At 31.1% G+C, this 16,311-nt stretch overlaps 1 protein-coding gene across 1 annotated transcript; it reads left to right on the top strand.

The window, feature by feature from the left end:
* The first annotated feature begins 7,693 nt into the window (after positions 1-7,693).
* On the top strand, positions 7,694-11,754 carry LOC107862804 (homeobox-leucine zipper protein HDG11). Its single transcript, XM_016708466.2, has 10 exons — positions 7,694-8,202; positions 8,340-8,457; positions 8,593-8,781; positions 8,884-9,354; positions 9,464-9,568; positions 9,669-9,881; positions 9,968-10,148; positions 10,234-10,502; positions 10,761-10,850; positions 10,942-11,754. The coding sequence occupies exons 1-10, from the start codon at positions 8,075-8,077 to the stop codon at positions 11,338-11,340; spliced, it is 2,163 nt and encodes a 720-aa protein (XP_016563952.2). The 5' UTR covers positions 7,694-8,074; the 3' UTR covers positions 11,341-11,754.
* Positions 11,755-16,311: the final 4,557 nt, after the last annotated feature.

Below are 16,311 nucleotides of genomic sequence, written 5' to 3'. Positions count from 1 at the left end.
AGCTCCACTTTTGGAGTATGGATTATTAATTTGCATTTTGTAATTAGTAAAATTATAAAATATGAAAACTATATATGAAAGGTAAGCTTTTGCATTCAAATAATTTCAGGGTTAATTAGAAAAAGATTATTTTAGGATAAATGAAGACTGAAGAATCAACTACATAAAATCTCCTATCCAAAATCATTTGTCACGTAAGTTTTTTTTTTTTTTTGGTGAAAATCACGTAAGTTTCATTATGTTGTCAGTACGTTTCTTCAAAACATATGCTTTTACCACATAATTACATTTTCATCTGAAATTTTGAATAGTATAAATGATTTGCTTGGGGGAGATTAAGGAAAAGGAAAAAAGAAGAAGAAAAGATACTCTCCCTCCATCTATATACTTATATATCGTTCTTACTAAAAATTATTTATCTCAAAATAATTGTCATTTTTAAAAGCTCAAGACAAATTAATTATTTTTTTCCATCTTAATTAACCTAGTAGTAATTATTCTTAGAGGCTATAAATACTTCAATTATGATACATAAATAAATACAATATATATCCAAGAAAGAAATTAAGATTATATTTTAACAATATATATAAGAATAAAATAGTAAAAAAATCTTCTAAATTGATTTTAAGAGGGTACAAAATGAAAAATATGATAAATATTTTGAGATAGAGAGAATAGGGATCAGGAAAATGTTATTTTTTGGTTCGTTGTGTTTTTTCTAAAAAATGATTAGTCATTTTCATATGTTAAATGCTTATAAATAAGCTGAATGGAAATATTATTAATTACAGTAAACTGCTCATTTAAGTTCCACAGAAGCAACTTCGAACAAAAATGTTACAGTTCTCTCGATAGTACTCAAAGTCTTTTTTTTTTTTTTTTTTTATTTACAAAAAAGTTACTTTCACAACTTACAATTCCAATTTTGATTTTTTTTATCCTTTGTTGTTGAATTATATGTTTGAAAAGGCTACATAATACTACAACTCTTATTTCCTCCGTTCTCATTAGAGTTTATGTTCGCTAAATACGTACTTCCTCCTTGACGTTTACTCGAGAATTATATAAAAATAGTTATTTTAATTTATTTGATTAATTTTTAGTTTCAATCTTTAATATTAAATAACTACGTAAAGTTATAATAGTCAAATTTAGAGCTGCAAAACATCATTAATAAGGTTAATTTAAATACGCTTCTAACTAAAATTTTCTTAAAAAGTGTGTCAAGTCAATAAGAGCCTAGTACAGTCAGACCTCTATACAGTGGTAGCGTTTGTCCGAAAATTTCATGGCTGGTATAGAGAGGTTTTGTTATGTATACTGACATTGGACATTCAAATATCATTTAGTTGTTCTAAACAAAAGTATGCAATGAAAGAGCACGAATATAAAAAAGACGAACATTAATAGCTTTTTCCACGTGCAGTTATGAAATAATTGATGTGCACCATCTAAATATAATTTTTTCTTTAAATTAGATATTCGTACTTGAAATTTATAACTATGTGCGTGACATTACCATAAATATTTTGATATTTTACATAATATATATGATAACATAATATATTGAGTATGTTATTATAAAAAGTGATAGTTTTACATAGAACTTACCGCTATAATAAACTTTATTGTCGTTATAGGTAAAATGTGTTATAGAGAAGTAAAATATAACATAAAAAATTAGTTTTGGAGAAAAAATTAAACCGCTATAATGAAATATTGTTATAATGAGATGATGTTACAGAGAGGTCTGATTGTAAAATGAAACGAAGAGAATAATATTTTCTTTTCAAATACCTCTCATTTAAGGAAAAAGATTCAAACTTTATTATTCTTAACATTAGTTGTTGTAGAATTAAGGACGTAGGCAAAATTTATTTATCTATCAAAAATAAAAGGGGACGTCGACTTAAGTTGGTTAATACTATTGATCCAATTAAATTACCAATGTAAGGGAGGTATAGGGGGAGTGGTGAGAAACAGTGCTGGGGCTGGGTAAGCGGATTTTCTAAAAGTTTTCATCTCACCGCTAACAATCATATGGAGAGGGACTTCAGCCAGCTGAAGAATTCAATTTTATTCCAATTGAAATTAATTTAGATTCTTTAAAAGCAATTCATACATTGTCTAAAGGTAATAATTTAATGTATAAAGATATTGTTAATGATTACAAGTCAAAACTAAGAAAATTAGGCGACCTGAAAGTGCTCCATTGTTATAGAAAGCAAAATGGAGTAGCAGATGCTTTGACAAAATGGGAAACCAATTCTGACATCCAGTTAGGAAGATTGATTTTTGAAGTTCCACCTATGTGTGCCCGTATTGCAGAAGCTTACTTTGATAGACTAATCAAAACTACTCATGGCCATTCCTAAGTGGAATCACAAACTTCTTTTGTATTAAGCAATCGGGCTGAACATCTTCTCTTATGTACTTTAATGCAATGCCAGTTAACGGAAATAGAATGAGTAAGAGGATGTTTGAATTAAAAATATAAACTTACAATTTTGGATTTATATAAGAATTTTCATTTTAACAAGTTCCGAGTTTTCTTCAATTTTTTTACAAAATTGAGAAAATACCAACATGAGTTGTGGTGCAGTGGATGAGGCTACTCCATACTTAATCAGAGGTCGATAATTCGACCCTGGATATGAAAAAAACTCTGTTGGGAGCGCTGTTACCTTAATAGGCCCTGCAATACACGATTCGAATTAGTCGAAGCTCCAATAAAAACATTGAACATCGAATGAAAAACCCAAAAAAAAAATGAAAAAGGAAAGAGTAAAGGTCAATGTAGGGGAGTGGCCACCCCATACTGCCGTCATGCACCGCCACTGCAAATCTGATACATACGTACTACTAACTCGTAAAAGCAATACTTTTGACTTTATGGACTTTGTCAGCCTGCTTCTTAAGAAACCCAACCAATTACTTGCTTAGAAAACAACAAACATATCCAATATACTACTTATATTTTTATAAAGTGGAATACGAGAGAATAAAGTGTATGCAATTTGTATCATTATTTCATAGATTCGATAAAGAGATTGCTCCTAATAGATCCTAATTTAAGAGAAAAATAGAAATTCTACCAACAAAACACTATAACCACTAATACAAATATCAAAACAAAGTACTCTTATCAATCTAAATAAGGACGCAGTCCTTGGAACCTTCTACCGATTAATTACTAATTTCTTAGAAAATAATAGAAAAATATTATTGCGGATCGAAGATCTGTCTATTTTGAGTTATCCATGAATAATGAAACATTAACCTTACTTCTTCTTGTTTTGAATTATCCATGACTAACTATGATTTAGAAATTTAAACTTATACTACTAATATTTTATGTAGTCATTTAATGATAAAATAATATTGAGAGAGAATGATAACTTTTCTTTAATTTATAAATAAATTAAAATAATTATTTTTAATAAGAAAATCAAGTAAAATAAAGTGTACGATACGTTAAAAATTGATAAATATTCATAGTTTTTTTCTTTTTGTATTGTGAAGTGTGAATTTATTTTATTATTGTATATTTATTTGAAGTTGATGATATAAAAATCATAAATTTCTTATCTTGAAGATGCTTCTAATTAAAGATCTTTGGTTCGAGCCTCTATATGAATGAAGATCTTAACATGAATATTTCAATTTAATGAATTCTACTTGATGCAAATATTAGTTAATCAGAGAATCAAAATAAATAATCCACATTATTTGAGATGAAAAAGAACTACTTCAATTAGAGCCGTCAGGGTCAAGGCCCGTTGGGTCAATCCGGCCCGACCTGTAATTTAATGAGGTGGGCTTCAATTTTTATGCCCACTTAAAAATAGGACTTTTTAGTCCGACCCGAATAAGCCCAGTGGTCCGTACGGCTTGAGGAATGTGGGTTGGGCTAATCCGTGGGCCTATTGCTACTGTAGTATCAAAATCATCATTCAGCATTGGAGGGCGCGTTCTCACCAAATATAGAAGCTGCATCCATCATGAAAATGTCCAAACACTTGTTACCACTCGAAACTGGTTGCACAGTTACTCTCAAATTGGTAATAATTTTTGCATACATGTAAATATTATTAGTTATGAAATTGTATTATTTATTAATGTTTAATTAATTAATATGTATATAAATTATAGATGAATGAAGATTATGAGACAACTTTATCAAAAGATGATTCAGAGATGCTTGATGAAGAATAAAGTGGTGATGTTAGATACATAATGAATGTCATGAAAGCTTTTCTTGAGGAGTTCATTTTTATTTTTAGTGAATGAAATATTGACATTTTTTGTGGTTTATTTATATTCATGTCAAAAGTTATTTAATTTAGTTATTGGGATTATTTTTGGGGTGTTGGAGATTTGATTAACAAGCATTAATATTATGTGTTATTGTGTGATAAATATTTATGTTTATTAACAGTGTAAAGTTAAATTAAAAAATATTATTTTTTAAAAAGTGGGCTGACCCGTGAGACCCGCAGCCCACAGAGTCACGGGCTTGGTGTTTTTTGGCCCATTATTTAAATGGGCCAGTCTGACCTGACCCGTCAAACTCAAAGCCCGTATGAGCTAGCCCAGATGGGTTAGGTCAACCCGTATTGACAGCTCTAACTTCAATATATACTTCTCTCTCCTTTTTGTATGGTTTACAATTAGGGGCGTTCACAAAAGATTAAAATATTAAATTAAATTATAGAAACAAATCGATAATTTTTTATTTAATTTTGACTTTAAATAAAATATAAATAATTGAAAAAACCGGCTATATAGTTATCTAGCTAAAAAAATTGCACATATATATTACTATTAAAATTTTAAATTCTTACGGTACATATTAGTTTTGGGAAAAGGACACTTTATGATCTTTTTAAAAAATAATAGCCCAATTATAGCTCAAGTTTGGCATTTGGACAAATACTGTTCAGTCAGCTAAACAAATGTTAATTTATGGTCATTTCCTAATCTTTCCCAATTTGGGTCATTTTGATCCACGTGGTCCATATACAGTTCATATACGATACTGATACAGTTTATATACAATATTGATACAATATTCAACTTGGGCAATTCGGCCCTTTTAAAAATATTTCAATTTTTTTTTTAATGTAAATTTTTAAATAGATCAAATATTCTACTTTTTTTTATTCTTTAGAAACAATAATTAAATTATATAAAAATGACATAATTATTAAATAGAATATGAATCTATATAAGATATATGTATAGAAATTGTATAGTTCTATCAGATATGTATATGTACAATATATAGAAAGTGTATACAAATTATATAATTGTTGTATAAAATGTGTAAAAAAAAATACGGTTATTATATAAATTATGTATCAAAACTGTATAATTTCCGTATAGAATATTTATGTATAAGATTTGTATAAAATCTGTACAAAAGTTGTGTAAAAACGGTATAGAACCAGTCAGTAAATTAAAATGGCTAGAAAGTGGAATTTAAATTCCATGGTCATTTTCAAGAAAATAGTTTAATTTGAAGTGCAAAATGTACAGTTATTAAATAAATTATGTATCAAAACTGTATAATTTTCGTATAGAATATTTATGTATAAGATTTGTATAAAACCTGTATAAAAATTGTGTAAAAATGGTATAGAACCAGTCAGTAAATTAAAATGGATGGAAAGTAAAATTTAAATTTCATAATCATTTTCAAAGAAATAGTTTAATTTGAAGTTCCGTTTCTATCCTTTTCTCATTAGTTTTTGCACTCACGATTCTTAGTATAGATGTTTGCCTTTATAATAATCCAATTATTTGCCTTCTCGCTCTCTCTCTCTCTAGATATTTTTATTTTTATCATGATAATTCCATGAATTTACTTTAACATTCAAAATAACTTGTCTTTGAATTCTTGAATTTTAAAAAATATTTTGATATAGTAATTTTTTGCTGTTTGCCAAAGCCATTATAGTAATTTACAATGGTGGAGTCAGAATTTTAATTGAGAAAATTCAAAAGTAAATATACGAATTAGTCGAAGGGGTTCAACATTGACTATATATACATAAAAATATTTTTGATCGTATAAAAATAATATAATTTTCTAATATAAACCTCCTGAATTCCATGTGACTCCGCCACCGATAATTTGAATTATCCTTAACAAGGACATCAATTTTTTCTAATAATATAAAATAAATGAGCGCAAAATCAAAAAACGTTACAATGTATGTTGAAGATTAGCTCGGAATGACGAGACAATTTAATCCGTCGGTTACAATAGTCAATACGCACACACACACAGAGACACAGCAAGCATCCTATAATTAAAGCACTTTGTAAATAGTGTGTGTACGTATAGGCCTTAGGCTAAGTAATGACTACCAACTAGCAGTCGAAAATGTATTTAGTGCCCTCATTAATTCGTTTAAGTCATTTAAATAGTAATAAAAAAGTTACATATATAAATCCACACCTCAACTTACCATGATTATCTAAAATTTCAATTCCTTTAAATAATTATAAAAATCTCAATTTCATTTGGGTGACAATACATCACTTAGGGTCGCTATACATCACATGACCGGCTAAGTAATATAATGTACCACAATTATTACTAGATAGACCGGCTAAGTAATGTATCGCGATAATCATTGGATCGGTTAAGTAATGTATTGCGACCTATGTATCGCGATCCTAAGTAACGTATCGCGACACAAAACTTAAATTTTTATGTAATTTTGAAAAGAGTGATGATAGGGTATAATTAGGTAATAAATAGTTGAGATTTATGATACAATCATTTTTTTTTAAAATTTAAAATTTGAAAGTACTTTCTACGTTTATTTTTACTTATCCACTTTAAATTTACACATTTCTTAAAAAATAATGATCAATATGAATATTTTTCCACAATACTCATATTTATTGATGTATAGTTTCAATTCTTAAAAAATGATTTAAATAGGAAAAAATAATAATACCATAATTGACTTTTATTTATATGTTAAAAATAATAAATATCAGTGAAAATCTATTTTTGTAATATTGATAACTAATAGTGAACCGAGAGAGTATTATAGTAAAGATAATATAACAATATAAAATTATAATCGATTCATTAAACTTGTCATAAAAGGTATTTGAACTTTGTTTTATTTCAATCGAATACCTAATTTTCAATAAAATGCTCCGAGTAGATGCTTATGGTTCAAATTTCAGAAAAAATTGTATGTGTATTTTTATTTGCCTATGTGTAATTAGTAATTAAATTAATCATATAAAATTTACCATCTTCTTTAATTATAGGTATCACTTTTAACTTTTTAAATAAAATATCTTGATGAATTTAAGAAGCCGACTATGTATTAGACCTATAAAATTTATGTATATTATGTATTTAAGTAATTTACTCTGTATTACACTCCCCCCACCCCACCCCACCCCCACCCCAATTATATGCCTTTGAGTTGTCTTCGTTCATATGGCCTTGTTCAATTTTCTTCCTTATAACCATCACAAATTTTCTCTTAATTATAACTCCCCCAAAATTTCCTCTCTTACTTATATCTTAAGCAGCATTTTCTCCACAAATTAATCTTTCTAAATTCATGTAATACTACTACTAAATATATATTTCTGATAATATTCCGTCCGTTACCAAATAAATAAATATCCACTGGTCTTTCCGTTGAACTATGCTATATAACAACTTCACTTATGCATATTCCTTTTTTCTCTTCTATCATTTTCCTTCTCCCTCGTTACTAGTGATTTATTAATACTAGTAGTATATATTACTACTACCATAGTACTATATACTATATTACTATTAATATTTTTTTTCTTGTGTGTGTGGATGAGTTGTCTTTACTGTATGGTAATTTCTCCATTCAGTAGTAGTATTTAATATTGGTGGTTGTAGTAATGGTCTTAGTGAATTGAAGATTCTTGTTTCTCTCTTTCTGATGGGAATAGCTGAGTTTTTTTCAACTCCACTTTCCTCAACCACAGTACTTTGTACTACTACTATTCATCACTAGCTGTTGAGGCCAAAGAAAAAAAAAGTATATAATATTTATCAATGGAGTACGGTGGCACCGGTGGTAGTGGTGGTGGTGGTGGTGCTGATCCTAATGATGCCTCCGATCCTCAACGGAGGAAAAAACGTTATCATCGCCACACTGCTAATCAAATTCAAAGACTTGAAGAGTAAGAAACTGAAATTTTATATACAATAGTACTAGACATGCATTTGCATTTTCTCACTTCGTTCTCACTACTTTTTCGTTCTCTTTTTGTTTGAGAAATTCGGTATTAGTACTAATGTTTGTGTTTGGTGTTTGTAGTATTTTCAAGGAATGTCCACATCCAGATGAGAAGACGAGGTTACAGTTAAGTAGAGATTTAGGTTTGGCTCCTCGGCAGATTAAGTTTTGGTTCCAAAACAGGAGGACTCAAATGAAGGTTTGTTTAGTTTTTGCTATTTGATTCTAATGAATGATTCATCAATGACGAATAAAAAACAATTCTATGCAATTCTGAAAGTGGAATTTTGAGTATTCTCTAACTGTTGTATTGCTTTTTCGTTGCGATTTTTAGGCACAACATGAGAGAGCAGATAACTGTGCTCTTCGAACAGAGAATGATAAAATTCGATGTGAAAATATAGCAATTAGAGAAGCTTTGAAGAATGTGATTTGTCCATCATGTGGAGGTCCTCCAGTTAATGAAGATTCATATTTCGATGAACAAAAATTGAGAATTGAAAACATGCAATTAAAAGAAGAGGTTCATTTATACTTAATTATTTAATTTCTTCCCTAATTTGATCTTTCAATTTCACTTATTTGATGTGTAGTTAGTTATTCATTTTATGTTGTGAACATGCAGCTTGATAAAGTATCTAGTATTGCTGCTAAGTATATAGGGAGGCCAATTTCACAACTACCACCAGTGCAACCTATTCATCTATCTTCACTAGACTTGTCCATGTCTAGTTTTATCGGTCATGGTCCTAGTTCACTTGACCTTGATCTTGATCTTCTTCCTGGAAGTTCGTCGGCTATGCCTAGTTTGGCTTATGCTACATTGAATTTATCGGACATGGATAAGTCACTCATGGCCGATGTTGCTGGTAATGCTATGGAGGAACTCATTAGACTGGTTCAAACCAATGAACCTTTGTGGATGAAGTCCTCATCAATTGATGGCAGAGATGTACTTAATTTCGATAATTATGATCAGGTTTTCCCAAGGACTAACAGTCATTTGAAAAATCCCAATGTTCGGATTGAGGCTTCCAGGGATTCAGGTGTTGTCATCATGAATGGTTTAGCATTAGTTGACGTGTTTATGGACGCGGTTAGTTTATCTCATCACATTACATTCTTTCTGTTTTTTTGTTGCAAGTTGAAAGAGTTGGGTTTAAGATCATTCGCTGAACTTGTTTTGCATTTTCTATATTTGGTAGAATAAATGGCAGGAATTCTTTCCTACGATTGTTTCAAAGGCTAGAACGCTCGAAGTAATATCATCTGGTGTAATGGGCAGCAGAACTAGTAGTACATTGCAGTTGGTAAAGAAAAAAAATATACTTAACAAAGATGAATTTGATCATATCTTGTCCTTGAAATACATCTATTTTTCTTGATGCTGAAAACGACTACATGATGCAGATGTATGAAGAATTGCAAGTGCTTTCACCGTTGGTCCCAACGCGACAATTTTATTTCCTAAGGTTTTGCCAGCAGATTGAGCAAGGGTCATGGGCAATTGTTGATGTCTCTTATGACATAGCTCAAGAAAATCAGTATTCTTCAACTTCTTGCAAGGTTCATAGGCTTCCGTCTGGATGTTTGATACTAGATATGCCCAATGGTTACTCCAAGGTTGTCCTAATCATTACATGTCGCGATTAAGCTTTACATTTTCTGATTAGTATGAGACTAATTTCTTTCATTTATATATGGAATAGGTTACTTGGGTGGAACATGTGGAAGTGGAAGAGAAAGGTTTAATTCATAGGCTATATAGAGATCTTATACATAGTGGATTGGCATTTGGAGCGGAGCGATGGGTTGGCACTCTTCAAAGAGTTTGTGAAAGATATGCTTGTCTCATGGTTAATAGCAACCCGTCTCATGACCTCGGTGGAGGTAACTTAAATCAAGACTGGTTCGTTTTCCCCTCTATAACTGGAAATTTAAATTGATGGGCTAACATGTGACGTTATGTTAGCAGTAATTCCATCGCCTCAAGGGAAGAGGAGCATGATGAAACTGGCGCAAAGGATGGTGCGCAATTTCTGTACTAGCGTAAATCCATCTAATGGACATCAATGGAGCACAATTTCTGGTTTGAATGAGTTTGAAGTTAGAGCCACCCTCCAAAAGAGCACTGATCCCGGCCAGCCAAATGGCGTAGTCATTAGTGCAGCTACCACAATTTGGCTGCCAATTCCTCCACAACATGTCTTCAATTTCTTCAGAGACGAAAGGACTCGACCCCAGGTCTGTTCAAATTGACTATTCTTGTAGATTCCTTTGACTTTGTACATAGGAAGAAAATGTAGAGAAGTTTTGCTTGACTTAGTGCCCAGGGGGGGAAATGTAGAAAAGTTTCGCTTGACTTTCTGTTCTTGGTTTTACTATTATCCTAACCAGATTGTAAATTTGTATTCCTCATTACACGTAACTAAACCTGTCGTTTTATTTTAATGTGAAAACGCATTCTTGATCTGAGAGGAATTCGTTTGTTTATGTTTACAGTGGGATGTCCTTTCCAACCAAAATCCAGTGCAGGAGGTAGCACATATTGCGAATGGCTCTCATTCAGGGAACTGCATTTCTGTGCTACGGGTAAATCGATGAAACCATACTATTAAGTACATTTTAATCCTTAGAATTACAACAGCAATTTGATGTATGACGAAAATGTTACATGTTGTAGGCCTACAACACTAGCCAGAACAACATGCTGATACTCCAAGAAAGCTGCATAGACTCATCAGGGGCACTAGTAGTGTATAGCCCAGTAGATGTACCGGTCATCAACATAGCAATGAGCGGTGAGGACCCCACGTATATCCCATTGCTTCCCTCAGGGTTCACAATATCACCAGACGGACGACAACTAAACGCGGAGGCAGCATCATGCAGCAGCAGCTCAAATGCAAGTACCATAGGAGGAGGCAGGTCAGGGGGTTCACTTATAACAGTAGTGTTCCAAATACTAGTAAGCAGCTTACCATCAGCAAAAATGAGTCCAGAATCAGTAAACACTGTGAATAACCTCATAGGCAGCACTGTTCACCAAATTAAAACTGCCTTGAATTGCACCACTTCTTGATCCTATTTTTTTTTTTTTTTTGAAATCAGTTCAGCATTTAAATTACCTCTCTGCTTCTGTTTGGAAGTAGTTGGGAATTTTCAATGCTCCTTTCATTACCTCTGCCACTGCCTACTGATTCTGTCACAGCTTTATTACATTTCACAACTCATAATCTTTTTTCATTTTTTTTGGGGGCTGGTTAGCATATTTTTCCCTTTTGAAATTGTGGGTTCTTTTTTTTTTTTCCCTTTTATTGAAATTTCATTTTGCTTAAAAGAGGAAGTCAAGAACGCACCATACAATAAACGTCTTGGTTAAGAAGTGTTTACAATTGTTTAGGCAAGAAAATTGTATGGTTCGGGTATTGACTTTCTGTACTTGAAACTTTATTCTATCAATCTAATGGAAGTTTGTTTGAATTGTTCTTTTTTCTACATTACAGAATTTAATTTTCAAGTCTTATGGAGTATTTCTTTTTTTTACATTTCCTTCTATTATACATTGCACTCAAGATTGTGGTCCAACGTGGGAGAATAAAGACCATCCTGGCCAAGAATTGGAAGTCCAGAAATGTGGGGGCCAAAACAATGACCCATTAAGAAAAACTTGTTTATTTTACTAACATCCATAGGCCTCAATTCTCAACTGTTCTACTTGCCTCTGTGGTGTGAAATTGTGTAGGAAAAAAGCATATAAAAGAATAAATAATAATAATCTAAAACCTCACCATAGTGATTAAACTTGTTGCTAGATCTATTATTAAATGCTAGTGTGAACAAGGCAGTCCCTTTTTAGGCCCAATTTTGTCGATAGGCAACTATATTCTCAGGTTTAAGATGGCACTTGACCATTACACAATTCAATGCTTGCTTGCCCCTACAACCTGTGGGGGCATTATAGAAAGTAACACTTCATTCTTTGAAAATTATATATATTTTTTCCTGATTAAAAATGTCCACGATTGGGCATTTAATAGAAATTTGGAGAATATGATATCCCAACTAATTCCTAACGAACACCTTCTCTGAAGAGACTTCTTTTTTTTTTTTTTTAAAAAAAAAAAAAACAATTGTGATGTTTGGGTCAGTTTGTGTGCATTTTGATTGGTTCTTCCACGAGTCAGCATAGGTATCAAATAATTATGTCCTTCAATATTCGAAAATATGGAGAAAAATTACCTAGTAGTGTGTTTTTGCCTGACAGACGATTTGTTTTCTCACAATAACAAATCATTTTAGTTTTCTTTTGCATGGAGAATTAGTCCAATTTTTTTTTGAGATGTCTCTAAAGGAACAAAATATAAGGAGGTGCAATTCAGCTTTTTGGATTGAAAACTCCACTTGAACTACCTTCAGATATGTACTTATGTACTAAAATTGAAGTGTGAATAATGGAAAATTTCATTGTATATATATCTTCAAGGGACAACTTGATCAGGTGATCTCAATTCAAATCACAGACATAAAGGATGGGGGTGAGGGGGGGGGGGGGGGGGGGGGTGAGGGGGTTGCAGGGGTAGGATGGTCAAGGGATGGGGTTGGGAGTATTGCGTGGGTAGGAAAGAGACAATCAACTTAAAATATCGCTTATGAGACTTGTTTTTTTATTTCTATTGAATGTCATTTTTCTCATTTGTAAGAAATTTATTTTCAAGAAATGTTTTCCGAAACCAACCACCAAATATGGAAAAATTGAAAAGAACGGAAAATATATTTCCGGCTAAAAAGATCGTGGAAGCTACCTAGACAAAGTTGAACGACTTTTAAAAGATAAACCAAGTTGAATTACTTTGATGATCAATTACTATAAGTACTTGAATGAACATTCGGGAATTTAACCAGCGGCAGAGCCACATGTGCTTGAGGGACCGACATCCCTTCGTCTAAAAATTACACTGTATTACTAGATAAAAATATTTTTTTATGCATATATATCACATATTGATACCTCTCGCCTTCTTCGTGAATTTACTTCTTCATTTTTTGATTTCTGTTAAAGAAAATTCTGGCTCCGCCACTAAATTCAATTTCATATCTATGAGGGACAAGTTTCTGATAAAGAAATGGACTTTGGATCTAACTCAACATCAAAAGCTAGCTCATGAAGGGAGAATTGCCCAAGATCATATAAAGAGACCAAGGACCCTTTAACCCACCGATGTGAGACTCCAACAGTTTCTTGGCTGGGAGATCACAATTCAAATCACACACATAAAATGTTTGTATAATTTATAAATGCACATAGAGAACATATGAAAAAAATCAATATCATAAATGGGAAAATACGTATTTTGCCCCCTAAATTTACAGAAGTATCAGTTATACGTTCTTAACTTTACGTACATATCCCTTACTCTTAACCTTGCTTAGAGTGGAACTAAATAATAACCCACCTCAACATATGCTTTAGAGCCCCAAGGGGTGGTTGAGTTGGTTTGAGGGGACTTTCCATAGCGGAGGTTGTAGGTTTGATCCACCCCTAATGTTTTCTCAATCGAGCTTGTCGCACGGGTTTACCTAGTGTGATTTACATCTTCTGTGTGGTTTGCGAGCTATTACACAATGATGGGTTTAGCCAGTGCTCACCACAGAGTGCTCACCCAAAGGGCAGAGGCTGTGGCAGAGGGTGTAGCGGCTGCGGGTTTTCTTGGAGTTTCTAAAAAAAAAAAAAAAAAAACATATGCTTCAGAAAAATAAAATTTTAGTAATTTTATATGGTTGAATCACAATAAATTTAAGTAAATCGACGAACAACAAGAAATTTAACATCTTATTAGGATAATGGTTCTAGTTGTTTCTTCCTAAATGGCTAATTTCTTTTTTACTCTAAATTTATAATGTCCCAAATTTAATTTAAATCTTACTATTAAATGAATTATACTTGTTTAACGAGGCTACGTCTTGAACACGAAAGCCACAAGATTTGGTTATAAAAAATAGGCAACAAAGGTAAAAGGGACATTAATATTATAGTATGAGGACCTCCTCTATACACCTAGTGAAAATGTAGTTAATTAATTAGATAATTAAATACCTAGCAAGCTAAGCATTTTAAGCCAAAGAATGCTAACCTATTAAAGAGAACTACCGCCATAAATATATATATATTTTTTTTAAGAATTAACCGAAATAGCTATCGACTCGATCACATAAATTTAAAATTGTCGACAGACGTATAATATATTTATATATGATATGCATATTATTATATATAATTAATGTATCTATGTATATTGGCCATAAAAAGTTGAATATTATATATATATATATATATATATATATATATATAAAGGCAGATCATTTTTTCATGTTTCTACTTGCTGATGATTTGTAGTTTTATCTCACAGCAAAAAGAATTGTTTTTGTTGTTATTCAAAAATATTTTTTGCTTTTCGGCCAAGTTCCTCAATTTCTTTTTAAATATGTTCTTACAATTATTTAAAAAAAAGAAGAAGTATTTTTCAGCTTCCAAAATTTTGAACAAATAAGTTAGTAATCTTATTACTTGCTTCATTTGGTCGCAGTTTGACCTCTTAGATTTAAAACTTTGGTTTAAAATAAAATCAATCAATTATGTTGACCATTGATAATGATAATTGACAATATCGATTGACACTATTAATTCAATCTTAGGTTAAAAAATATTTTTTTTTTAGTTTTTCATTCGGTGTCCAGTGTCCACATTGAAGCCCCAACTAATTCGGATCGCGCCCATTAAGGTGGCAGCGCTCCCAACAGAGTTTTCTCCATACCCATGGTCGAACCCTCGATCTCTGGTCAAAAGTGGCATAAAATTTGGACATTTGAGAAGTCGTTTGAAGATTTATCCTTACATGTCCATTTATGCTTCCTGCCATATTTTTATATTATAGTTTAGCACATCACCTCAAACTTGTGTAAAAATAATTAGTACTGGCAGTTAATTTTGTATTTTCAATCTATATACTATACCATTTTAAAAAAAAAAAAAAATTATAAAAAAAGAAATTTATAATTTAAATTTTTTTTTAAAAAAAAATGACGTGGACCTCTAATATGCTGCCACGTGGCAAAGCTGTTTTCTAAAAACTGGGTGTTAAAAGTAATGGTATGGATGAGCCAGTTTTATAACGGCGATGACATAAATGAGTCCAACTTTTAGCGGATGACATAAATGAGTCATTTCTGATAGTTCAGTGACATATTTGAGCCTTTTCTCATTAAATTACAGTATTGACTAAAGGCAAATTGAGAATTTATACCTTTATGGGTTTAATTTTAAGAATTTTAACATTGAAGTTTGAACCCATCATATTTCTAAAAGTTATGGGTTCACGTCAAATATTTATTATTATAATTTTAATAAATTTTACACATAAATTTAATTATGCTTACAATTGAAAGTTATGAATCCAGTTGAATTCATACCTATAATTAGGAGTCTAAAGATCAAATCAAGTCAAACCGAACCGACGAATCAAATCAAATCGAGAAAAGAAAACGACTTATGATTTGATTTGATTGGTTTAGCGTTAGAAAAAAAAACCTGACCATTCTTGATTTGGTTTGGTGTTGATAAAGAAAAAGTCAAATCGAACCCGAATCAAACCGACATAATATATATATATATATATATATATATATATATATATATATATAATATTCAAACTTTTTTATACATAAAATATTAATTATAATTTACTTTTTAAATACTTTTTCAACTAGTTTTAATAATTTTCAATAATTTGAAAGTAGATGTAGATATATATTTAGATTTGGGCCTTTAAGTTGTAATATTTGTCCATTAATTGCTAATTAAATGATCCAAAATTCAATATAACCTTAAAACCTAAACTTTTCACTCTTCATCTCACTTTTTAGTTTCAAGAGAGTTTTTCGCTCCTCATTTTTTCATAATTGTAGTTTTTCATTAGCATATGAGTGAAAACATATTTTATCTAGTTTTCGATCACAATATAATTGTAAAAACTAAAGATTATAAAAAAAAAAA

The sequence above is a fragment of the Capsicum annuum genome, chromosome 3 (genome assembly GCF_002878395.1).
Source record: "Capsicum annuum cultivar UCD-10X-F1 chromosome 3, UCD10Xv1.1, whole genome shotgun sequence".
Classification (NCBI taxonomy): domain Eukaryota; kingdom Viridiplantae; phylum Streptophyta; class Magnoliopsida; order Solanales; family Solanaceae; genus Capsicum; species Capsicum annuum.
The sequence above is the reverse complement of the archived record's forward strand: the minus strand, read 5'-3'. Positions and strand labels throughout refer to the sequence as shown.